Raw genomic sequence first — 26,213 nt, 5'->3', positions numbered from 1 at the left:
TCTCAAAGATAATACACCGTGCGTATGTTAGCTTTCCGGACGATCTGCTTAAAACAATGCTGGAAGAAGTGAGGGTGTAACAATTAATCCTCAAAATATCAATACGCTATAGAGTATAACAATTAAAACATTTCAAGGGCTACAGTAGAACGATTTATGACAAAAGACCTTCTTCTGCAATACAAAATTCAATTGACGCAAGACCTGATTTATACAGACCACCAACAACGAAGAGACTTCGTCAATTTTGTATTGGGACATAAGGAAGAGGATGATGAATTTCAACGGAAAATAATCTTTACTGACAAGGTTCATTTCACCTTAACGGCTTCGTAAATAAACAAAACTGTCGAATTTAGGGCAGTGAAAACCCAAAGGTAGTTCACATACATTCTTTGCATCGACAAAAAATTATGTTATGGTGCACAATTCTGGCTAGGAAAGTGATGATTAGGCCCTATTTCTTACAGAATGATGGTGGTGTTAACTGTCACGAATAATTGTGTTTGTTATCGTGTGATGCTTGAGAATATTTCTTGTCAGAATTGGAAGATATGCGGTTCCAACAGGATGGTGTGACCTGGCACATAGTATATGAAACCATCCAATTTTTGCACACCAAATTTCTAATTTTTGAGATCGGAACTGGCTAGCATAATCGTGCAACCTAGTTAGATTACACGAAAAAGTAGTTAGCTAAAAAGTACGAAAAAGTAGTTAGATTGTACGAAAGTAATCTCTAGTAGTTACTAGAAATTACTTTTTGTGAGGCTATTTGAAGCATTAACGTGTATGCCAATACCTTCACATTCTTAGAGTTGAACAACGAAATTACCGCTGTTTTAAATTAATTGATTACAGGCAAGTGAATATGTAGTTGAAAATTTTTTAAAAGAGTGGAAACCGGCCGACGGAGCTATGGCGGTCATCTAACTAAACATTTTTTATTTCACCTCCTACACTGTACTTTTACGTTACTACAAAAAATATATTCTTAACAAAAATAGTGAGTTTTTCTTAATTAAAATACCGGTTATTATTGAGACATCCTTTATAAATAATGTTAATTGCTATTTTAAATCGCCTTATTTGTTCGCTAGGGAAAATAAAACGTAAAAAATTCCCTAATCTGGTATCCAAATAGAAATGATAGGCATTGAGTGTTGCGAATAAATCAAAATTACTACATTTTAATGTTTTAATTTTTTATATATTTAAGAAAACATATTAATAACGCGTTGTAAAATAAAATAACTTGTTAAAATACAGTATATAGAATCTATTTGTGCTTAAAAAACACCATTAATTATTTCACAAGATAATTTCTTATTGTATCGAATAACAGAATTACGCACTTTGAAATATATTAATAATGAAGCTGTATATAATCAATAGTTAGGAAATATCGTTTTTTTAATAGAAAATTATAAAGGAAGAACTTCATACCAGACTTAATATATATCTCTAGTTAACTTTTGAAAGGGGTGGAAAAGGAAAGGCTGTGGAAAACAATTTCACGACAACTATTTTCATTATATTAAAACAATGTTCACCCCACATTACCCCAACAAACTCAACCTTATCTGCTGTTAATTTTATGCAGTGGTAAGACATGACTACGTAGATTAACATGAGAAATGTTTTCAATTAAATCATTAGGACATGTAGTTCTTAAAAGTTCTAATAATAGTAGTAATAATAAACGAGAAAATAGATAATTTTAATATTAATTAACAGCTAAGCAATAATGATAAATATTAAACGAAAAATACCAACTATGAGATGACATTTTCGTAAGAGAAAATGAGAAACGAAATCGTTTTGAGAAACTTTACAAAATTTCTAATGTTTCTATTTGAATTTGTAAACTCATCCCCTTCCTTTTTGATCATTCTTTGTCACTCATTTTTAACTTTTTACTTTATGCTTATTTACATCTTCTTACCCTTTCCTGATTTTTTTCTCGCCAATCCGTAGATGTAACAAGCATTACATACACAATAGTTGTAACTCTAGATTGGTTACATCGTTTTTGAGAAACGAAATAACCAGTCTTTCTGAGTGATGTAAGATTGTCACAACCGTTACTTTTATGGCACTTAACAGAGATAAAGTAAATTTATTTTAACTACTTATTTGATAAGTTTTATATTTTACAAAACTTATTTAAAAGATAAAATTAATTAAATGTAATTTTATTCTATTTTATTTGTAAGTTACTTTTATTCACTTCTAGTATTGAACAACTAATTTTCTGATGTCAGTATCATAAAATCTTAAAACTGTTTAAAAATTAATTTTTAGAATATATTGTTCGCCAATTAAAATTTTAGAGCAAAAGAAACATAGAAAGAGGAAAATGTCAAAAAATAAATATTTTCCATCTTTACAATTTTTCATTTAATTTATATTTAACAATTTTACAATGAAATGGATCTTTGTTTCATAAAATTATAGAGAAAACTAATACTAAAACAAGGGTAATCTTCACTGTTTCGTTAACATACTACTAATTACTTTGTTACAAGCCGGTCAGGGCACGCTGCGCTCGCATTCTTCCCATCTAGTCGGGGGTTCCGTTCGATAGATAACCACTGGGTTCATCATTTTCATGCTTATGAGAATAATACTGGTACATAAAAAATAGAGCCTGTTCAATTTATAAAAACTATCAGTGTATTGCAATTTCTTCAGACCAATAGTTTAGTCAGCAAGTACTCGAAAATGTGAATGATCAGAAGTGTGTGTTGATTAGAATAGTCGGTCCATCTTTCCGCTCCATGTTGAGCCGGTTGGTGTTGCACTCTAGCATCTACTAGCGGTGGCCGGCGAGTTAGTCTCGTACGACCATACGAAAGCCGGATCCCGCTCATTGCAGTTATTTTTTGTTTAATGTAACATTTCATCCGTAGTCTAATGTGACCAGTTTTATTTAGTAGTTTAAAGTCTAATGTGGCTTGTTTTTTTTCAAATTTCAAAAAATGTCTTATGTGACAGATTAAATTTAATTATTGAAGAAGAATATGCTTTAGTTTATTTCATCATCTCAACCATTACTTCAAAATACAGTCCATACTCGCTCTACAACTTAAAATCATCTTAAAAAGGTATTTTGCACGGTTCTTAGCGTTAACCGACAAATATCACGAGGAGGTGTCCGTAATTCATTTCTAAATTTTTATTTTATTTTAGTCAAGTAACCGGAGGGCAGGTACAGCCAGTTGCGGCGCATCACTTTGCACACATTAATAGTAATAGTGGCTGTGTTGGTTGAGCTGCCACACCTTTAAAGGTGCTTTTCTTGACAATCAATAGAGATATCGGGAAAGATAATAGAAACCTTTTTTGTAAAAAAAAGGTTTAAAAAAATTTTAAAAAAGAATTTAAAAAATTTAAAATTCAGCATGTGGTTTTTAAATTGCCGGCCTCCGTGGGGCGAGTGGTAGCGTCTCGGCCTTTCATCCGAAGTCCCGGGTTCGAATCACGGTCAGACATGGCAAAATCAAATACAAATCATTCATGTCATCCTCTGAAGTAATACCTAACGGCAGTCCCGAAGGTTAAAGTTTTCAGTTCAATCGGTAGGTTGAGTTTTTTGTATTAAAGAGTTACAGACACATAAACACCTCTACATTTACCTAGAGACACTTGTTACATCTATGGCTTAGCTAGAAAAAATTAGGAAAGTAGCAGGATGTAAATAAGCATAAAGAAAAGTAAAGTGTTAACAATGAATGACAAAGAATTATCGAAAAGGAAGGAAATGAGTTTTCAATAATCTATATTATATATAGATTAATATATATATATATCGGATTATATTTGTAAGATTGATAATGTAATAGAATAATACCTTTACAAAACCAAATTTTCAGAAAATTTTTAAACCAAATTTTTAACTAAGGATCAAAGAAATTGAAGTATTTTTCATATAATAAAAAGGCCGTAAAAATCTTTCATTTCAAACTTAACATAAATATATCATTTAAATGAATATGTCGGCAAATAAATTATTTAAAAATATCTCCTAAGGTTTACACGTTTTTCCAGCACTTTCGTTAGATCCCAGTAAAGTTTTACTTCACTCCCTTTATAGTTTAATTATGAAAAGTCAAGGGAGGATACTTTCATTAGACTTTTCCAGTTAGGAAATTAATCAGTTACCTTACTGAATATCATGTTTTTAGAAATAATGTAAAACTAAGATCTTTTTCAAAAAGATCTAAATAATAAATTTTATCAAAAATCTAGTAAACCAGATAGATATTTACTTTTTGAAAGAGAGTGATTCCAAAATCAAAGGAAATAATTATTTTAAGATGTAAATTTTCATTTGGTAACGCTGAATTTACTTTATCTAAGGAATACATTTTGTATAAAAGAATCAGGATGGTAGAAGTATACAAACCATTTTTAATCTGACTTCATAAGACTAAACTCAATCTAAAAAACAAAAAAAAAAAAAACTAATTCACATTTCATAGTAAAGCATGGAATAAAAAAAATGAAAATATTTTTAAAAATTTTTATGGGTTTTGGTATGGAAATGTTTTTTGCCGATAAATATGTATTTGAACAGAAAAAAATCATTAACAGTTATAAAGAGGACATACTCGACTGCAATCTGAGAGATATTGTAGATATATCTATATATTCTTACAATATCTGTCCTAAAATATATATATAAAATGTAGAAGAGTATAATTGCAATAATATTTACGACTTTAAATGTATAGTATATGTGTATGTGCAGCAGGGAATGGAAGGCGGTTACTTTCCTTGCCACTGTGTGGACCACTTTGCCAGTATGCGGTGGCCCAACCCAACAACACCGGTCTGTTTCCCCCTCTTATGTGCCTCATTCCCCATATAACCCGTCTCACACTCCAGGAAAAGATTTACAGGATCCAGCGACTTGGTTTTACTAATGACTACCATCAAAAACGTTCCAGACCGAAACCTCCACTAATGACCCTCTACAAAACATTCCACTATTTCCAGGCGAAAAAAAATGAAACTGGCTACAACAGAATTTATGTCAAATTCTAATATATATACACATATATATGGTGCTATAATAACAGACTGCAATAGAATATTAACTTATCATTTAATTTTTCACTTTTTTTATTCTAGTAGCATATATAAAACTAATTATCCAAATATATGTGATGGCATATTTTGTTACACTTTCATTAATTTAATAACTTTCATTCAGATTTAATGATCATTAAAATAGAATATTTTTTAATGTTATTAAGACTAATGAATTATACAAAAAGGTAATAAACAATTTTAAAAACGTATAAAAATGGGGAAAGAAAGTGTTTTTGAAATCCTGAATAACCTGAATATAATTTCGTTCGGTTATGTTCAGAGTATTTGCGATAAAAGATAAATTTATTTATAAAAAATGTTTTTTAATAGCGGGCAGCAATATAATAACTATCAAGAACAAATATATACTAAGAAAAATACAAAAAATGATGTAATTAACAACATAAAAAAGGCTATATTATTTCAGATTTGGAATACAGTGTAATCATCATTACTGTTCAGGAAAGAAAAACAAATTTACGAGAAATATCTATCTATAAAACAACGAAGGATCCTTTGTTATAAGTTTAAGAGTTTATAAATAAATTTCATAACAGCAATATATGATAAATTAGAAAAATAAATAATTAGGTATACTAATAATAAACAAATATAAATATGAATGGGGTTGAGAAAAAGAATTAAATAATCTCTTTTCATTCCTAAAACTGTATAGGTTAATTTAAAAATGACAAAATTATTAATGAAAAATAAAATATTTTAAACATAATTAAAGAATTATACACTCAAAGAAAAATAAACTAGCAAATTCTGAACGTAACAAAATGGAAAATGGCATCTACAAAAGAAAATGACTTCCTTTAAAAGCAATACCAAGATTTGTTTTAGGTATAGTTAGTTTTATTTTTTTACATATAAAATTCAAATTTTATAATTAAATCTTGTTCATTATAACTAAATTTTAATTGTCTCACATAAATGATTAAAAGAATTCGAATAAATTGAATGTGCAGAAATGGAAGTTATTATTATAAACTGTTGCGTATATAAGATTTTACAAAAAAAAGGAAAATAATAAAAAAGCTGAAAACACAATATTAGGACTTTCCCGTTACGAGGCTTTTTTCTAATGCACGGCTTATATACAAAACTTAATTTAAAATATTTATCATTTTATTTAAACAAAATATTTTTAGTTTATTTAATTCAATAATTCTATCTGAAGCGCGCGCAAATATTGTATTTCATTTGCGCGGGTTTGGCGGTACTAGCGGCCACTTTAAATAGCTTTTTACACTTATTCTACCGCTCACTTGTGACGTCACAATATAGAAAACGATTACAACAGTGTACGCTAGTGCTCCTTGTGGTACGAGGGGGTACCATTGAAGCAGTATACTCACTTAGCCGCTAGTTTATTTAGTTAATTTTTTGAGGTGGGGGTGCAATTTTGCAAAAAAATTTTTCGTAAACATTTTTTAATTGTTAACAAACGTGTCTAAAAAAATAAGACCTTAATTAGGCAAAATCTCGAGATGATGACCTTGCTGTATAGCCTCACCCCCCTTGACCTTTTAACTTGAAAATTTAATCGCATCATTGCTCTCCATATAAAGAAGTATTCTGACCAAGTTGGTCAAAATTGGTTTAGTAGTACTGGAGATATAAAGAGTGCGAGACCAAACACACACACGTACATATAAACATCCGGAGAATTTCCATTCGGTTTTTTTTATTTTCTTGGGTGTCAAAACGTCAAGATCCGGTGAGAACCGCATACACCCAAATTGGACCGATTACAATACTTTCCCTTCTAAAGCAGTAGCTCTGCTATAGCAATAGATGGGAGTAAAAAGAAAAAAAATTCTATTGCATAACATAGATGATAAGTAAATATAATAAAAATAATAATAATTTTTTTTAATACGAGTTTGGACCCGTTTCTTAAAACATTTTTTGTTCTGTAATATTCATTTTTACAAATCTTTTATGTTTCCTGATGATGATTATTTAACAATTAAAATGCGCATGTAATTTTAGCAGTTTACAATAATAATATAATAGACTTATTAATAATATTCTACAGTTTTGTTTAGCTGTTTTTAGTAAAAACAGATTATTTCTAATTATTCATAAATTTTTGAAAAAATAATTATTCGAAAAAATCAAACATCATAACAAAGAAATTAACGAACACAAATATTATACTTGTTAAATAAAATACATGAACTTAAAAATAAGTACATAATTTTTCAATTTTTCAGAAATAAATAAGAATGTAAATGCTAAAATAAAATGAATGATTGTATTAAAGGAATTATAAATGATCTAAGAAGAAATATGTATCAAGATAAACGGCTAATTTATACAGAAAGGAACAATGAAAATTGTTTGTAAAAGATACTGAATATTACATAATAAAAATGGAATAATAAATAATTTATATTTCTAAGTCGCATATAAAATTAAATAATACGTTTCATAAATCAACGTTTTTTGTTAACATTTAATTTCATAAAATTGATATCTTTATATTTAAAAAAAAAATACAATATTTTATACGTAAATTATCAGTTATCTCTGGGTACCAAAAATTACTAATGTTTACAATTACTATTACTAATGTTTCTGTTGTAAATAGTTATAACCTAACATAAGATAAAAGTAATATCTGAAAACGAGAGAACAAGTATCTAATGTTAGATATACTATAAAAAATGGGAAATGAAGTAGTTTCTTCCTAAAGCCTAAAATAATATCATTTATCAGTAAAAAACAAAGATTAGCAAATTACAAGAAATACTGAATGGTATGATTTGTTTTGGTAAGGGAGAGAACTCTGTGTGAAATCAAAAAAGAGTAAAAATAAGAGTTGAATATGATAGAAAGGAAAATAATATAAAAGATTAAATATTAATAAAAGAAAATCAAAACGTGAGAAGTAAGAAAATTTTGTGATTTACGTCGTAAAATTACAAAGGATGAACAAAGTGATACACTCGTCAAAAGCAGAATGACAAAAGCAAGAACTTTCATGTGGGGTCTGGTAGTATTAAATATAGAACTAAAAATTACAAAAAAACTTCATAAAAATGTTGGTGTTCAGTGTATTGTTTTAATAAAAAAAAAAAAAAAAATTAAAAGAATAAACAGAGCATTTTGAAATGTGACATTACGGAAGGAAATTGAAATTTAGGTCGGTCAATAAAACCCACCGGGTTGGTCTAGTGGTGAACACGTCTTTGCAAATCAGTTGATTTCGAAGTCGAGAGTTCCAACGTTCAAATCCTACTGAAGGCAGTTACTTTTATACAGATTTGAATACTAGATCGTGGATACGTAGATAAGTGTTCTTTGGTGGTACAAGACTGTACAAGACTACACTTCACTTGCACTCATACATATCATCCTCATTCATCCTATGAAGTACGAGTAATACCTGACGGTGATTCCCGGAGGCTAACAGGAAAAAAGGATCGGTCAATAAAGCTGGAAATAATTTTCGGACGAAGAGAAAAGAAGAAAGGTGTCATGGCAGAACCTTGTATGTATGTATGTATGTATGTATGTATGTATGTATGTGTGGGTGTGTGTGTGTATGTGTGCGCGTGTGTGTGTGTGTGTGTGTAAGAGAGTGAGAGTGAATTATCTTTATTTATTTATATACCTTTTCACGAGTTTCAATAAACGACTTCATGATAATGATATTATGACAGTCTATTTATTTTTAATTTAAATAATGCACCCTACAAGAAATCAAAAATTAAATAGAACATTTAAAAAAAATTTTGCATTATGGTTTTGTTTTTGTATGATCCAAAGTTTGGCTACAATTATAAATTAATTTTAGCTTTCGATAATTTCAGTTTTATTTCTTTATTTATCTGTTTTTCAATTAAACAGCTTACTCTCTATTGAAAAAATGTTCAGTTATTAAATATTCTCTTCATTATTACTGTTCGATGTTTTTCATGTCAATGGTACATAATATTTTTGATTGTTTACTTTTTTAACTCATTAATAATTTATTTATTTATTATTTTTTTTACAGGTTAACTCGCCAATCAAACAGATACATTTTTGTACCATGACAAAAATTTAAACCTGATTGGGATTTGAACCTAGAACTTATTGAATAAAAGATAAAGATACTACCAGTGCGCCACGGAGGTCATAGTAAACAGAATATAATATGCATCTTATTTTTATTTTATTAAAAAAATTTTTTTGAAAAAATACCTTTAAATTAAAAATAAAGAAAATATTTCAGAATAGAGGTGATTCATTTTATATTCTGTACGAGATCGTAATTATTCAAAGTCATTATATTTAAAGGGAGCTTAATGTATAAATTTTTCAATATCTTAATTACGTGGTATTTTTATGGTGGCATAAAAATTTGCAAAACGGTTTAATATTTAAAATATCATAGTAAAAAAAATAACGATAAATTAAAAAAGAACGTTAAGTATTTAAAGTAAATAATGAATAAAAAGACTATTATTATTATTACAACCACCGAAAATATCAACTAAATCCTCTCAAAGAGAGAGAGAGAGTGAAAGTGAGAGAGAAAGAGAGACAGAAATATATAGAATATAATAAATGAAGGGGATTACGTTACAACAATGTTAACAAAGAATTTTCTAAATTTAAATATTTATTATTCTACTAATAATTAAATTAAAATTTGAACTACAAAGGTAACCTTTCTTTACTTTAATCTATTTTACTATAATTTATCTTACTGAGATGGCTTCACGCCAAACTTAATCTTTAAATAATTGTTCTCGCCATACAATTGTGTAATCTTTTATTTTTCCTTTCTTTTTGTAACAATACCACTATCGTTACAGCTCTAAATAGCTAATACAATGCATATTTTAAATTGCTTATCTTTTAATTAAATTTAACTTAGACTACTGTAAAAAAAAAGCAGAAAATATTTAATTTTTAAATATGCAATTTCTTAATCATAAAAACATCATGAATTTTTCTAGACGTATAGAATATTTAAAATTGCAAACGTAAAGATTTAATAAAAATAAATATAAATACAAAAAAGGAACAAAAAATTCTGCGAAGAAAGTTGTAATACTTTCCTGACATTGGTTATTTATTCTTATATAGTGGAAAAATAATAATACATGAATAAGTTACTTAAGATTTCTTTTTTGGGGTGGGTATATTTTATGGTGAAGTTTTATTGTAAAATTATCATTATATGTTTAAATTAACCAAAAAAATTTAAAAAATTAAACGAAAGGTATTTTTTAATTTTTTTTCTGCTCCCCACTATCAAATCACCTTCAAAATTTTTATTTTTCTACATTTACTCTGTTAAATGGAAAAGAGATTCGGCTTAAAAATGTAAAACCGATAAAAGGTTACGAAAGATTTCTTTTTGGCGATGGGGAATGATAAAATTTTATTGCAATAAAAGTTAAAGTAAAACAAACGTTTTAAAAAATTCAAAAAATTTCCCTTATTGCCTCCAAAGAATATTTTTTTGGGGTCATTTGCACTACTACTATGTCTAGGAAGACATGAAAAAAAAATCGTTTAAAATAAATAGAATACATAGGCAATAAATAAAAAGATAGCTTTTTCGATTTTTGGGGAAGGAGGGAATTTTAAGCAAATCTTTTCATAAAATGGTGAGACACGCACGTACGTAAATACTGAGCTTAATATAAAGGGGGTTTTGTTTGAAAAATTTTTAGAAAATTGATCTCAAAAAACCATCTACCCCGTGAAGATATTTATTTCAAAATTTTACCAATTTTTGCCCCTATACAACAGTCTTTCTGCTAAATTTCATCAAAATGTACAGTTCAGTAAAATCCTCTTGTTAAACGTATGAATAACTACATTATTTTTAATTTTTAAAAATAAAAACCATTCCTAACTGAATTAGTTATTACTTAAAAAATATCCGAAACAAAAAACCGTTCATTAAAAAAAAGAAACATCAAAACTGGCTGAGAACAATGAAAAAAAAATTATGCCAAGGTGATAAATATGAAATTAAAAAATTTTTAGAAATTTTTTAAAAATTTCACAAAGGTATACATTTAACAAAATAATACTTTTATTTATAGTCGCATCAAAAATTAAAGTAATTAGCAACTTATCAGTGTAATGTACTGTACCGGTAAATTTGTAGTCTTAAACAAACTTAGGTCGACTACTCCTGAGACGTGTGGTTAATTGAAACCTAACCATCAAAGTACACCGGTATCCACGATCTAGAATTCAAATCGGAATGAAAGTGACTACATTAATTATGATTAATTTCGACTTCGAAATCAGTTGATTTACAAGGAGTTTACCACTAGACCAACCCAGTGGGTTAGTATAAATTTTACTTATGTAAAAAGCTTCTTTTCAATAATTTTTTTCTATTTTTGAAGACAAATGAAATTCAATTTTAAAAGTTAATAAAAACGTGATGAAAATAAAACAAGACAACTTTTGTTATTTTAAGCTTCATAAAATGATTTATTATACTTCAAACTCATCGTAAATGTACAACGCGATGAAGATAAATACTGGTTTAGATAATATATTAAAAAAGGTTTATTACGCAGATTAGGTAAATGTTCTTTTTAATAGTTTACATTAAAAGATTTAATTCAAAAATGTTTTCTCTAGAAAAAATATGAGTAGAGTTGAAATAAAATCCTTATAAAAATGTATGGTCCAAGATATAAGGGTTGAATATACCAACTAAAAAAAGCGGAAGCGTTACATCAAGAAATTTAAAGTATTGACACAACAATGAGGAAAATAAGAGAAAATTTTATAGGATCTATATAGAATGAATACTAAGAAACTGACAAATACTAAGAAATTGACAAAGAACATTTTTAATTTTATTAATGGAAAAAAAAACAGATTGGTACAAACAGATCGTAAGAGACCTTAGAAAATAAAGTTAAACAGAAATGTTATATATGAAAGAGTTACATTTAGAAAATTGGATGATGATTCTAATTTTCACAAAAACGTAAAACCTAAAAAAAAAATTCAAGTCGAGTAAAGAAAGAAGAAAAAAATGAACAGTGATAAGGAGGAAGTTTGGCGAAAGAAAAAAGTTAAATTATGAAAACTTGGTCCAAAGAGATGACCTGATGAACAAAAAAAGAGTCTTTATTTAAATATTTTTTATGATAAAAATAAAACTTTAACGCTCGAAACAGTTAACAGGTACTGAAAGGTTCACACAGGTAAAGAAAGATACTTACTTACTTAAAAGATACTTAAGTAAAAGATACTTCTTTTACTTACTATAATACCAATTGCGACTACTGTTTTTTTTAATTGCTCCTTACACCGTAAAAAAAAAATACAAAAAAAATATATATACATAAAAAAAAAATTACCTTGAATTTTTAAAATTAAAAATAATTCTGTACGTTTTCTTTTTATAAAAATTCAATTATTATTCTGAAAATATGAATAACATTAGAAATAAAAAAAACGTACATTTTCATACATATAAATTAAGTTATATATTCTGCACACTTTTAGATCAGTTAAATTTATACACCAATAGTATTTGATATTCTTCTTTTCTTAGGTATATGATATGATATATAACTATGAAGAAAATAAAATAAAACTCAGTAATTTTTTTCTGCATTTAAGATGAATTCATTTTTGAATGAATAATAATAATAACAATAATAATAATAATAATAATAAGTACAGTAGAATGTAGAACTACTTGAAATGCAATATTCATTTTCGTTGTACATGTAAGATAGTGGGTGGGTTGGAATGGCGTTGAGTAGTAAGAAGGAGTGGTTGTGGTTCGGATAAGAGAGGTAAAGAGCGGGTGAGAGGTGGATGGAAAGGGTAAGGTTTTACCACAATTTCACGTATCACTAAACCCAAATTGGCACCCTTCATTTCCATAACTCTGGGTACATTATAATAATATGGAGACAGGGAAAATACGAATGGTGGTTGCTGAAAAAGGGAAGAAAATATGAAATACAAGAAATTCTACGTCATAACCTTCCTAATAAGTCAAGAATATATGACGATTTTTTTTTCTTAAAAGGAAGAATATGAGGAAGAAGGGAGGATTTTTATATAAATCACTGGCGAAGAATGGAACGCAACAAATAAAGCAAGTAAGCAAAGTAGAGACTAACAGTCAGAACGGAAATAAAGGTTAGCTATTGTCGGTCGAATTCTACCAACAAGCGGTAAGGCAAGGAAAGGCAAAGCAAACTCAACCGACCTACAGTACTTCCTTTTATATAAATTTATGAGTCTCTCTGATAAATTGTACGAACAGTTCTACCACGCCATAAAAAAACCGCGAAGAAGGCAGAAGGAATACGTGTAAACATGATGTTAAATGTGGCATCATAATACATTATTTATAACATTTTTTTTTTAATTTAAACTTAATAAAATATTTTTATTTGGAAAACAAACAACCATTAATCTATAAATTTATATTCTAAAAAATTAAAATCTTGTAGATTTTAATTCTACTCACTCAAAACCCTTTCTTTTTTGTTTAGCTCCCGGAACAGCCGTAAGGTAAGGCAGAGGATGAATGAGGATGACATGTATAAATGTATATGAAGTGTGCAATCTTGTACAGTCTCGGTTCGACCGTTCCTGAGATATGTGGTTAATTGAAATCCAACTATCAAAGAATACCGGTACGCACCATCTAGTATTCAAATCCGTGTAAAAGTACTTACTTTTATACGGATTTTAATACTGGGAATTACCTTTACTAGGAAATACCTTTACTAGGATTTGAACCTTAGAACTCTAGAATTCGAAACAGTGACGGATTTCTAAATAGGATAGCTAGGCTGTAGCCTACGGCAGTAAATTTTTGAAGGCGGACATTTTTTCCGCTGCCACTAAAAACGGAGTATGCACTTAGCTGAATTTCTTTTCTCTCTACTTGGTTCTTGGTAAAGGGCCGCACGGCGGCGGCTCGGTGGCAACGCCGGTTGGTCGTTCAGTCTGTAGGCGGCACATTTGTAAATCCGCTTCTGCTTCGAAATCAGATGATTTGCGATGACCACTAGACGACTACCAACCCGGTGGGTTCCGCTCAAAACCCTACCTTTCCATAAGATGTACGCGTTTGATAAATATTTAAAGCAAGTTCCCGTTCATTAACGGAATGGAAAAAATGTGACTAAACTTAAATCACGTACTTGGGGAAAGTAAGCCTCATATATTTCAATATTTATGTAATACATTATCAACAGTTTTACGGTTAAATATCAACACCATATTCATTACATCATTTTGACTTCAATAATAGTCAAAAGAACTTCTAGGCGTATTTTGTTTGCTTGAAATACGGCCTTAACTGCTAAACAGAAATTCACATCAAATTTAACTTAATTTTTTGAAATATTACGAAAAAGGGCTGAACCTAATTAGCCAATCATTAATAACAATTAAATGATGGATTTATTTTAAACTTGATTGGAATTCATCTTATCAAAAAACTTTACAAGCGGGAACTAGCTCCTGTTTGACAAAAGAAAAATATTTTTGTGTCATTCACTTCTACAGGATTGAACTTAGGAAAAAATGTTGAAGCCAATAAGTTTTTAAACAACTGCTGTAGAAGAAAAAAAGGTAAAAATTGAATCCAATCCTGTTTCGGTGAATTGATTTTTTTTCTTCCAAATTATTAGCTGAATATACATTCAAGCAAGTTCCCGGTCATTAACCGAATGGAATGTTATACTTCTATAGAAGATACTAATTAAATCTTATTAAATCTAAAATAATATTTATTTAAAAATAAATTATTTTTATATTTGATAAGGTAGTTGGGTATTGTTTTTTTATTAAAAAGTTAATAGATACAGAATAAAAAATATTTTAAAATTAAATTTAAATTAACTTGGTTCTTAAAGATATTCCAGATTCATTAGGAATGTTGATTTTAGTCCTACAACCACAATGAATGTAGCTAATCTGACACGCATTACAAGAGACACCCAAAAATTAGATAACTACTCTCAACTTTCTACTAAAAAGCATTTCATGATTACTAAGAAAGCGAGGAATAAAGTGATTTCTCCCCATTATAACTAAAAATACAGTTGCAACTAGTATGCATAAACCATTGAAATATTAATATCCAACTCTACGTTTGTCATCTTCAAACTGTTCAACAGAAGGGCGGCTGTGTCTTGAATATACGGGTACTTTTAAATATTACTTTCGGAGAAAAGAACTGTGACTGGATCTTTTGTAGCTCAGGCGCTTTCTAGCACCTAGTTTAGAATTATATTAATTAAAGGAATGAATGTTTTTTTGAGAACTAAATTCAAAGGGACATTTGAAAGTTGAAAGAAATACGAAAAGAGAAGAAGAAGATGGGTCAAGTTTGAGGATGATGTGAAAAGGAGAATACGAGTATACGAACACTGAAAGTTAGGGCGATAGAATATATTTCCATGGAAGACCATCTAATATTCAAACAGCAAGAAAACATAATGAGAAAGTTTCAGATAACTGATACTAGCTCTAGATGCGTCATCATCTGTTCTTAATAATTACCAACAATATTTAGCCATTGCCCCTTTGTATGAATTTTCCTTTTCAAAAATTGGCAATATATTACATCATTATGAATACAGAATGCTAAGATATAAGTACATAATTCGGCCGATTCGGGTTTGATTAAAAAACTTGCAAATGTAAGGAAAATCATTACTAAGATACGATCTTGGAGCATTGATCAATAACACTCTAGACGATCGCTATACGAGATTAAGATGTAATTTTTATAAAGACGCTGGTTTTAACAACTATTTTATTGATTCAAGTTCAATAATTGAACGAACGTTAAAATAATAAATGTATTATAAAATTAAAATATTTTATCCGCTGAGAAAGAAAAAAAATTACATCTGTAAGGAATAATAAAAGACACAGTATTAAAAATAATTTGGTTCTTCTTTATTTAAAGTTAGTATAAATACAACTTCTTAAGTACAAAAAGATTCGTAATTTTTATTCGGACAACACTAGCCCTATTAAAATAGATATATAGTACAGTGATAAATCCCAAAAGAGGAAAAAGTAAAGCGTTTAAGGAAAAGAAGATTGTTGATCTTCAAATAAAAATATTGCCACTATTGTCTGCCCTTTGAACATTGTTAGAAAAGGTTTTAGTTCGAAGACCATCTATAACAACAGCTATCTCAATTTCGGTCTCTAAAAATATCAGATCTTGCAAAAAGTAATAACGGAAACATACTCATTCGACCGAAAAGTCTGTCAGCTTATATATAAATATATATATATTATTGGAAAATCTTCTTCTTCTTTTAGTAAAGAAAAAATATTACACATTTTTAAAAATACACTGTATATTATAACTAAAGTATTCCTTGAGAGTTTTTTCTTGTTATATTCTCGGAATTCAAAATATTACACTGAATAATCACATTTCTTTTTCTTAAATATTAAATAGGAAAAACGTCAACATTTAAATCAGTTTCTTTTTTCAACATTTATTTTCCTTTCGTAAAATAAGTTATTTACGTGGTACTGTTTTTTTTAATTTAAAAATAATTTTAAAACTTAGAAATAAAAAATAAAAAACGTAAATTGTCTATGTTTGAATATAAATCTATATATGACAGGTAATTAAAATATCTTTACAGCCAAAATTATTTCAAAGATATTTGTTGAATTGTAAGGTATAAACAACAAAACCTATTTCTTGCTTCAACGACACTCACATGATTTATATATACGAGATCTGTTAAGAAAATACTCAAAAAGTTTTAATTATGCGCCAACGGAGATATTTAGTGACGTGCGGATGGCATCACTGTGTTTCGTATAACCTCTTCTGTAACCAAATTTTTTGGATTGTTGATATCTTGTTTAGTTTTCGTGTTACTGTTATTTGAGTGCAACGTGTTTAAGTGTTAGTAGCGATTTTTGTAATGTGCGATTTTCGGAAGCAGTGACACGTAAAAGTTTGCGTGAAACTCGGGAAAACTTTCACAGATATGTTTCAACTTTTGTAACAAGCTTATGGAGAAGATGATCTTGGTCGTACCCAATGTTTTATGAAGTGTTTTCACGATTAAAAGTGGTCGTCAGTCGATTGAAGGTGACCCTCGACCAGATTGGCCTTCGACTTTAACTGATGACACCTGCGTTCAGAAAATCAACGATCTGGTGCGTGCAAATCGCCGATATCAGAGAACTTGCAGAAGAGGTTAGCATCTCGATCGGATCATGCCGTGACATTCTAACTGAAAAATTGAACATGCATCGAGTTGTAGCAAAGTTTGTTCCTCGTTTGATAACCGAACAGCTGAAAGAACATAGAGTGGACGTTTATCGGCAACTTTTTGACCAAGTCGATGACGACGAAACATTCATGCAAAGGATCATAACGGGAAACAAAAGCTGGCTTTACGGCTACAATATTGAGACAAAAGTTCAATCATCACAATGAATGGGCAAAGGATCTTCGCACCCCAAGAAAGCAGGTCAGTCTCGATCCGATGTCAAAGCAATGCTCTTTGTTTTTTCGATTTTAATGGAATAATGCGTTTTGAATTCTTGATTCATGTTGAAACAGTGAACCGTGTGTATTATCAAGGCGTTTTGCAACGGTTACGTGAAAAAATTCGAAAAAAGAGACCAGAGTCGTGTCGAAAAAACTCATGGTTCCTTCACCACGACAATGCGCCCGCACACTCAGCTTTGTCAATTGGTCAGTTTTGTACCCAAAATCAAATGACTGTCCTACCTCAGTCTCTGTACTCGTCAGACCTGGGTCCTTGCGATTTTTTCTTACTTCTGAAAATAAAATAAGTGATGAAAGTATGCCGTTTTTAGACTACTGATGACATTAAAGGAAATTCTTCACGGATCTTATAGACAAATTCAAATAAAGCTATCGAGGACTGCTTCGCGTAGCGGAAAGGCCACTGGAAAAAGTGTATGGATAGAGAAGGGTGAGTATTTTGAAGGTGACAAAGACCAATAATCTGTAAAATTAATAATAAAAAAATAAAGTTCGGTTATTTTCTGAACAGACCTCGTATTTATTTTTGTATAACTAAAACCTTTTATAAAGTAAGGGAAAGAATATAATATTTTAAAGAGCTTTTCGAAAAAAATTTCTGACGTACATAACTTCGGGCTAAGACAGCCCTAACAAAAATGGCGACCATTGAATATTCCTCACTGCTAGTTTCAAAAATTCTATAAAGTTACAGTACATCTAAAGTAGTGGAACCAAAAAATATGTATATAAATATATATATATTGATCAAAATTTATGTGCAAATTTTATGTAAGTTTTATACTATTGTACAATAGGCTGAATGCTACGCAGAAACATTTTTTTTTTATAAATTAAAATGATGATGCTACACTTAGCATAGGTGTCAAAAGCGTCATAAAAGAAAAAACGTATTGGGAGTAAAAAAACAATATTACACTTACATAAAAAACGGGAGAAATAGTATAACTAAATTATCGTATATATAACATTAATGAAAATGGTTTTTTAATGAAAAACCCATTAAACTAAACCCTTCAAACTGAAAAGTATTATGAGAAAAGAACTTTAAATAAATAAATTTTTAGAGAGGATTTTCTCCGATGTAAAATTCAGTGTCGTCAAATATTGAAATAATCAGATGTTTTTTTGTAATCATAATATTATTTGGTTTAAATTTCAGTAACGTAATAAGAGTGGTCATCTCAGCAAAGAATTCATTGGGGAATAAAATAAGACAATCTGTTTTAACAGCAACTTAAAAGCTACAAACGAGTTATTAAGATATATATATTGTGTGCGTATGTTCCAGAATAACTGGAACACACGAAGCAATTTCAACCAAACTTGGTGCACACATGACTTACAATCTTGAAAAAAATACTGTGGTGTAAGACACCCCTAGCACTCCTTTTGGGTGGGGTGCGAACGGGTTGACATGTAAAAAAAATCAAAAACGACCGATGCCAGTGTTGAATTCATAGTTTTCGGGATCAGTAGACTGATTGGTGGTAGTCTCGGTGACAATTAAGTCAAAGTTTAGTCGAATATTACTCTGTACAAACCTTCTGGAAATTTTTAGAAACTTATAAATATTGTAGCGCCTACAAGAAAGTTATGGAAACGAATAAAGCTATGTCAGTAGAATTTTCGAAAACCTTAAGAAATCATTATGACCCGGTCTTGGACTCAATGAAGTTCGAGAAAATTACAACACCCCCTCGAATCTTAGATGGTCGTATTTAAGGCAAATTAACTCCGCAAGTCTTCCAGTTTTATTTTCTTGCTCTTGAAGGGGAAATTGAAAATACTGTTTTCAATCAAGTTCTTGTTTATAATCAAGTTTTGTGTTAAATTAATAATATAGTGAAAATTAATAATATAATGAATTTTAAAAGATTTTACTTTAGAATTACCTTGATTTTATATTATAGATATATTTGATTCCTTTTCCTATCTAATAGAAGATTGGGATAAATAAATACCCGGACAATGCCGGGTAATCGACTAGTGTGCTCATAAAAAAACACGCTACACTCTTGTTAGAGAAAAAATAGAGGTGCAAGCACCGTACTAAACAATTATAGCAAATGTAATTTTATTTTTTATATACAGTATGAGTGTGTGTGATTTTTGACCTTAAATTAATAAAACTGTAATGTATCATACATGATTCTCATGATTTATTGTATTATTAGAATGTTTGAAAGTCCAGCTCGAAAATCACTCGAAGGAAATATTTGTCACATACAGATTCGCACGTACATAATAATCAAGTATAAAGTTAAAAATTTTCAGCCGGTGCAAAAAGTTATATACACTTTAGTTTTAATAGAAAGCTACAGTATAACAAAGGTATATTTCAGTTTCTATAGTACTGATTTTATTGTTTTCATTTGTTTATATTGTTTTTGTTTTACGACACGTTTAAAAAACTGCGTTTTAAAAGGGATACCAATTCTCTAGGGAAACGCTCAATCTAAATTCAATAAATTACTATATATCTGATTGGAAAAAGCTTATCAACTTTAAAGCACAAGTTCAATACGATTTCCTTATATTATACAAATCGTTCGCTATTTAACTGTAACTATAATTAAATAAAATAATTCTAATAAAACTAATTTTAATTTATTAAAGCTAACAAAAATTATAAATTATATATCGATTTATTACAGTTTACAATTATCTTACCCTTTCGTAAATTCTATATAAGATAGAAACATACCATAATGGCTACAATTATTATTACTACAGTAATACTGAAGATCTATTCCATATGAACAAGAAAATTAGACAGAAAAACTGTTAACTTTTAAATAGACCTACTTAATAAAACGAAGAATAAAAAAATGAGAAGAAAGTAAGAAATGTTTTAAAATAATAAGACAAAATATATTTAAAAAAAAAACATTTTGAAGTAATTCACGATGAAAAATTATCATGTGGGTAAATAAACATGAGATAAAATTAACTGGCGTAAAAGAAAAGCTAACATTAACTATTCCTGTCTACCGAACAAACTTTACTAACAAAAGTTTATAAATAAAAAAAAAAAAAACTAACAAAAATACTATCAACAAATTTAAAAAAACTACATAAGTAAATTACATAAACAATTGTCTTACAATAAAATTAATTATAAGATAAGCAAAATAAATTCACTAAATGTAAATAAATGTTAAAAAGAAAAATGTAGTTTACCTGACACTGCTGCGGACCCTGACGGTTGGGAGATGAAGCCTTAGGCCTTGGCTTCTTTACAGCTAATTTACTAGAATCAGGCGTTCCCTTTGCATCTTCTGTACTTCCCACTGAAAATAATAAAATAAGTAATAATTATAATATATATTTATACAATTATATTTAAAATATTAGGTTAGAAAAGTAATAAGGCTTGGAATTTTACCATTCGCTCATTACAATTATCATCATCATCTGGCAAATAGAATTTAAAATCGAGTTTCATCTGCTAGCAGGTGAATAAACATCCATAAAGTATTTTAATCTTCATTTTTGCATAAGATTTGTATTAGGGTTTATTAGACATAATTCGTAACATTACAAGCAGTACCATCTAAACATTTTCAAATATACTTTACTTTAAATGCTTACGCGCGTGTACGCGTGTGCGGGTTCTACTATTAGTGTGAAAATATAAATGTTTAACTTATTGCATAATAAATTTTAATTTTTGAATCTTCGTAAAATAGAGTGGTATCCACTCATAACGTAATGAAACTCTGACATATCAGTCAAAAACAAATATAGTATATACATATATGTAGCTCAGCTCAGGTTATTAACAAGTGCGATAAAAGTACGATGGGAGAAATGTGATGTAACATTAATACAGTACTCCACTCTTGTCCTCTATATCCTATGTTCTTAATTTTCATACTGCTTTAATATGATGCATGCAGTAGTATGATTCATGTAAAATAGTTGGTGATCTAAACTGTGTAAAATTCGTCTATAATCATACTAAAATAAAAATAATTCTTTTTTATTTATTCTCAGATCATACTATATTGATAAATGTATTTCTAAAATTAATCTTTATAAATTCAAGCTTTTTACGATTGATATTCTATTACGAAATAAGAGTCAACAAACCGACAAAAAAATTCGAAAACACGTTATTAGAAATATTTATTTAAAAATTATAAAAAAACAAACACAAACACAGCTAACGTATTAGCTGATAAGATATAAAAAAAAGCTCGTAAAGTATTGCGTGATTTGCCGGCCACCAACTTCAAAGTAATAAAATAATGGCACCGTTCTTTTGTTGCAAAAACTTTCTGGCTTCGTCGGAAAGTCTGAAATATATTAATTAAAAGTATTATTTTTATCTTCCGAATTTTAAAAATCTTACGGAAATGATTTGTTTTTTAAAACGGGTTCCTCCGTATCAATGGTGTTTTTTTATTCATTATTATGACTACCAAACTAAGATTTAAGAATTAAAATTTCTAAAAACCTTTTTTTTATTTTGAGAGCTCCCTTACTCTGAAAATAATATAATAAATTTTTTTTTTATATAATAAATAAAAAAGAAATATCTAAAAATATTGAAAAAATAAAGTACAGCTTTTACGAGTATGATAGTAATGAAAAAAAAACTACTTCTTATTTTGGGTACGGGGTATATTGTAAGGGGCCAAAAACGACTTAAATTTAATTGCCTTATTGCAACAAAGAAAAATAAAAAAATGAAAAGAGTTAAAGCCAAAAAACACAGAATGATTCAGTTTTTAGAGGTGGGATGCAATTAAAAAAAGATTTTCTAAAAATATTCGTATATAGGTTAAGCTTACTAAATTGTCTTAAGTAAAGTTTTCTCTAAATCTACCTTCCCCTCTAAAAAAGACTAAAACAAGAAGGCAACAGATTTCAAAAAACCTTTTCTATGTTTAAGGTCCGAATTTTATTATAACATTGGAAATTTCTAGGCTTTTATGAAGCCCTATATATATATATATTGTATAAATTAAAAAAATATCCCGGCTTCCGTGGCACGAGTGGTAGCATCTCGGCGTTTCATTTGGAGGTCAAGGGTTCGAATGCAGGTCAGGTATGTTATTTTTACACACTACAAAAATTGCCATTCATCTCATCCTCTGAAGTTTCACCTAACGGTAGTTCCGGAGGTCCTGCCCTGAGGTTAAAAAATAACTACGAGGGATATCTCTAAAGTAAAGACCGCTGGGAAATTTTTCTCCTTAAGGTTGGCGAACCTGTGTTGTTCATGGTCACGCTAATAATGTACACATTGCATTGTTGTCTGTAAGTTCTTGCGTTATAGTCTTTCATTACGTGTGAGTTATAACGTTATAAAATGAATAGGAAAATCGATGTTACCGCCGACTGTGAAATACGTGGTCATACGTTTTTTAAACCATCAAAATAATAAGCCGACTGAAATTCATAGGCAGTTGGTTGTTGTGTACGGTGATAATGTGATGAATGAAAGAAACGTCCGAAAATGGTGTGAAAAGTTTAGAAATAACAGAATTAATGTGCACGATGAAGAAGCTTCGGGAAGGCTCTCGATAATTACGTAGGACCTGTTGAACACGTCGATGATGAAATCAGAAAAGATCATCTCTAAATAATTTCTGATCTGGCCCTTCTCTTCCCTGATGTTTCAACAGCTGGTATCGGTCGCACTGTTCACAACCGTTTAGACTTCAGAAAGGTTTGCGTACGTTGGGTACCGTACGTCATAACAGAACGTCACAGAAAAATCCAAATGGGATCTCTTTTGGAATTTTTGATGCGCTACACAGGAAAAAGTGATTAGTTCCTTAATTCAATTGTTACTGGCGATGAAACACGGATTTTGTTTTACACACCAGAGAGAAAACGGCAGTCAAGTGAATGGCGTCATCCTTAATCACCAACCAGACTAACAAAGACCAAGCCACTGCCATTTGGACGCAGATTGATGGCCACCATCTTTTGGGATCGGTTTGGCATACTGCTGATCGATTTCATGTCACGTGGAACAACTATAAATGCAGAAGCTACTGCGAAACTCTACGCAAGTTACGGCGCGCTATTCAAAATCGGCGACCTGGGCGGCTGACCGACAGCGTCATCCTGCTGCACGATAATGCACGTCCACATGTTGTGGGTCCGATACGTGATTTACTGACACAATTTGAATGGGAAATATACGATCATCTACCATATAGTCCGGACTAAGCTCCTTCTGATTACCATTTATTTGGGAGGTTGAAAGAATTTTTGAGTGGTACGCAATTCGAGGGTGACAATAAATTTAAAAATGCTGTTAATTAGTGACTAAACGGACTGGCGGCAGAAGGATAAGACGAGGGTATATTAACGCTGGTGTATCGCTACGATAAATATCTTAATTCATGTGGTGATTATATAGAGAAGTAGTATAATGTATGTAATTAAAGAGTAATAAAAAATATTTATAAAATTTTCGGAATACATTTTTTGCAATGAAACGGTCTTTACTTTAGATAACCTGTCGTGTACATATATATATATATATATATATATTAAAACCGAAGGATAATAGAGAAAAAGATTACAAAAAAAAATAAATTTCAATTTTAAAAGGTGGGTTGACTTTTGAATAAAAATTCTTTTGTTTGGATTATTTATATATACAATATATTTTCAATATATTTAAATTTATTTAGCAATAAATTTTTCGAAATAAAGTTTTTCTAAAGTGATCTGATGAAAATCGAAACTGGTTTTTTGACGAAATTCCTGAACGAATTTTGAAAAATGTAATACAATCAATCCCCCATAAAAAGATATGTTTAGCCAAATTTGAGAAAATCGGCCCTTGTATTGAAGATACACGGCTTTTCTTTTTCCTGTTTAGCCTCCGGTAACTACCGTTTAGATAATACTTCAGAGGATGAATGAGGATGATATGTATGAGTGTAGTCTTGTACATTCTCAGTTCGACCATACCTGAGATGTGTGGTTAATTGAAGCCCAACCACCAAAGAACACCGGTATCCACGATCTAGTATTCAAGTCCGTGTAAAAATAGCTGGCTTTACTAGGATTGAACGCTGGAACTCTCGACTTCCAAATAGCTGATTTGGGAAGACGCGTTCACCACTAGATCAACCCGGTGGGTGAAGATACACGGCTAAAAACAGTGCAACACACGTACGTACATACATACATCTCTAACAGTTCAGCTGACAGTTGTATGTATGCATATATATGTATATGTTTATTTTTGTCTAGACGAATTAGATGGACCTAAAATTACACTTTCATTTCAGCCAAGAGGCCGAGAAGCGATATGGCCCTGAAACGTAAAGATTTGCAAAACATCCGACATACTATTTTTAACAGGACCACCGCACTTTTCCCTTTAATATAGCTATTCTGACTATATTCGCCGGGAAAATAATAAAAAAATAAATAAAAAATAAAAAAATTGAAATATTAAAAGTTAAAATGATACTCAATCAACAACTGTTAAGCTCCGAGTCAATCAAAGTTAACTTATCAACATTTTATCATAAGGTATTTGAATAATTTTATTATCGGGTAAATACGCTAAATGGATAAAATTCTAAATATATATATGTCCTTTAAATACATTTAATTAATGAGTATAATCAAAAGGTTGCGTTCCTTCTAAATTATATGATTTAATAGTCTGCTTACTATATAACTCAATTAGTTACATAAAAGTATAAACATTGTTGGAACTAAAATAATAATAATAAACCTTCTCTTTAAGTAAAAAAAAACACCGTCATAAAATTGTAAAATATATAAAAATATTATAAAATAAAACAAGAATTATATGAAAAAAGTACGTTTTAGAATGCTAGAAGATGGTTTGAGGTTTAGTTGATAGGTAAGGGAAGAGTTGGAGAAATGATTTGACAGTAATTTCGTTCAGTTTTTAGAACATAGCATTAGAAACAGAGTATGTGGGATGGAAGTTGATGTGTGTTCAAGAGAATGAGAGCGGGATGAACGAGGGAAGGGAGATATTGAGGATTGAAGAGTTTAGATGAGACGGGAGGGGTGGTTATACAGAGGTACATGAAGAGGAGAATGGAACACAGATGTTACCCCAATCAGCCGCCGCAGAGTCGTCGGGCGTCGCACATGCGCCCCCAATCAAACTCCCTTTATAGCTTCATACCGGCAAAATAAAATAATTTACTACACTCTGGCTTCAAATCAATACAATAGGTCACCGATTGGACAGGACACACATACACACACACACATATATATAAACGTGTTACTGTAATGCGTGTGTATTTATATAATGTAATAAAACAGACTGTCACTCGATATAAAATGTGCCAAAACGATTTTTTTATGTTCTAATAAAATATGTCTAAATTTATTCCCAATATTCAGGTTTTATCAAATAATCAAAGTTAACAATATATATATTAACACTCAAAAGTAGCATAAAAATTATAAAATTTCTGCTTGTCCCACCCACCAACCTTTATTCACTAGAGATCTCATCAGCTGGATTCCCTTCTTCATTTTTTTCGTTTTCCTGTTTAGTCTCAGGTAATTACCGTTCAGATAATACCTCAGAGGATGAATGATGATATGTATGAGTGTAAATGAAGTG

At 29.7% G+C, this 26,213-nt stretch overlaps 1 protein-coding gene across 3 annotated transcripts in view; it reads right to left on the bottom strand.

Moving 5' to 3' along the window:
- The window catches only part of LOC142325068 (uncharacterized), a 968,357-nt gene that overhangs the window by 314,980 nt on the left and 627,164 nt on the right, over positions 1 to 26,213 (bottom strand). For all 3 annotated transcript variants that reach the window (XM_075366386.1, XM_075366387.1, XM_075366389.1), the window contains exon 5: positions 20,801 to 20,910. In XM_075366386.1, the coding sequence (XP_075222501.1) occupies positions 20,801 to 20,910 (110 nt within the window). The remainder of the gene's footprint in view (positions 1 to 20,800; positions 20,911 to 26,213) is intronic.

Source organism: Lycorma delicatula, chromosome 5 (assembly GCF_047948215.1).
Source record: "Lycorma delicatula isolate Av1 chromosome 5, ASM4794821v1, whole genome shotgun sequence".
NCBI classification, from domain to species: Eukaryota; Metazoa; Arthropoda; class Insecta; order Hemiptera; family Fulgoridae; genus Lycorma; species Lycorma delicatula.
This window is presented reverse-complemented; position numbering and strand designations above follow the sequence as displayed.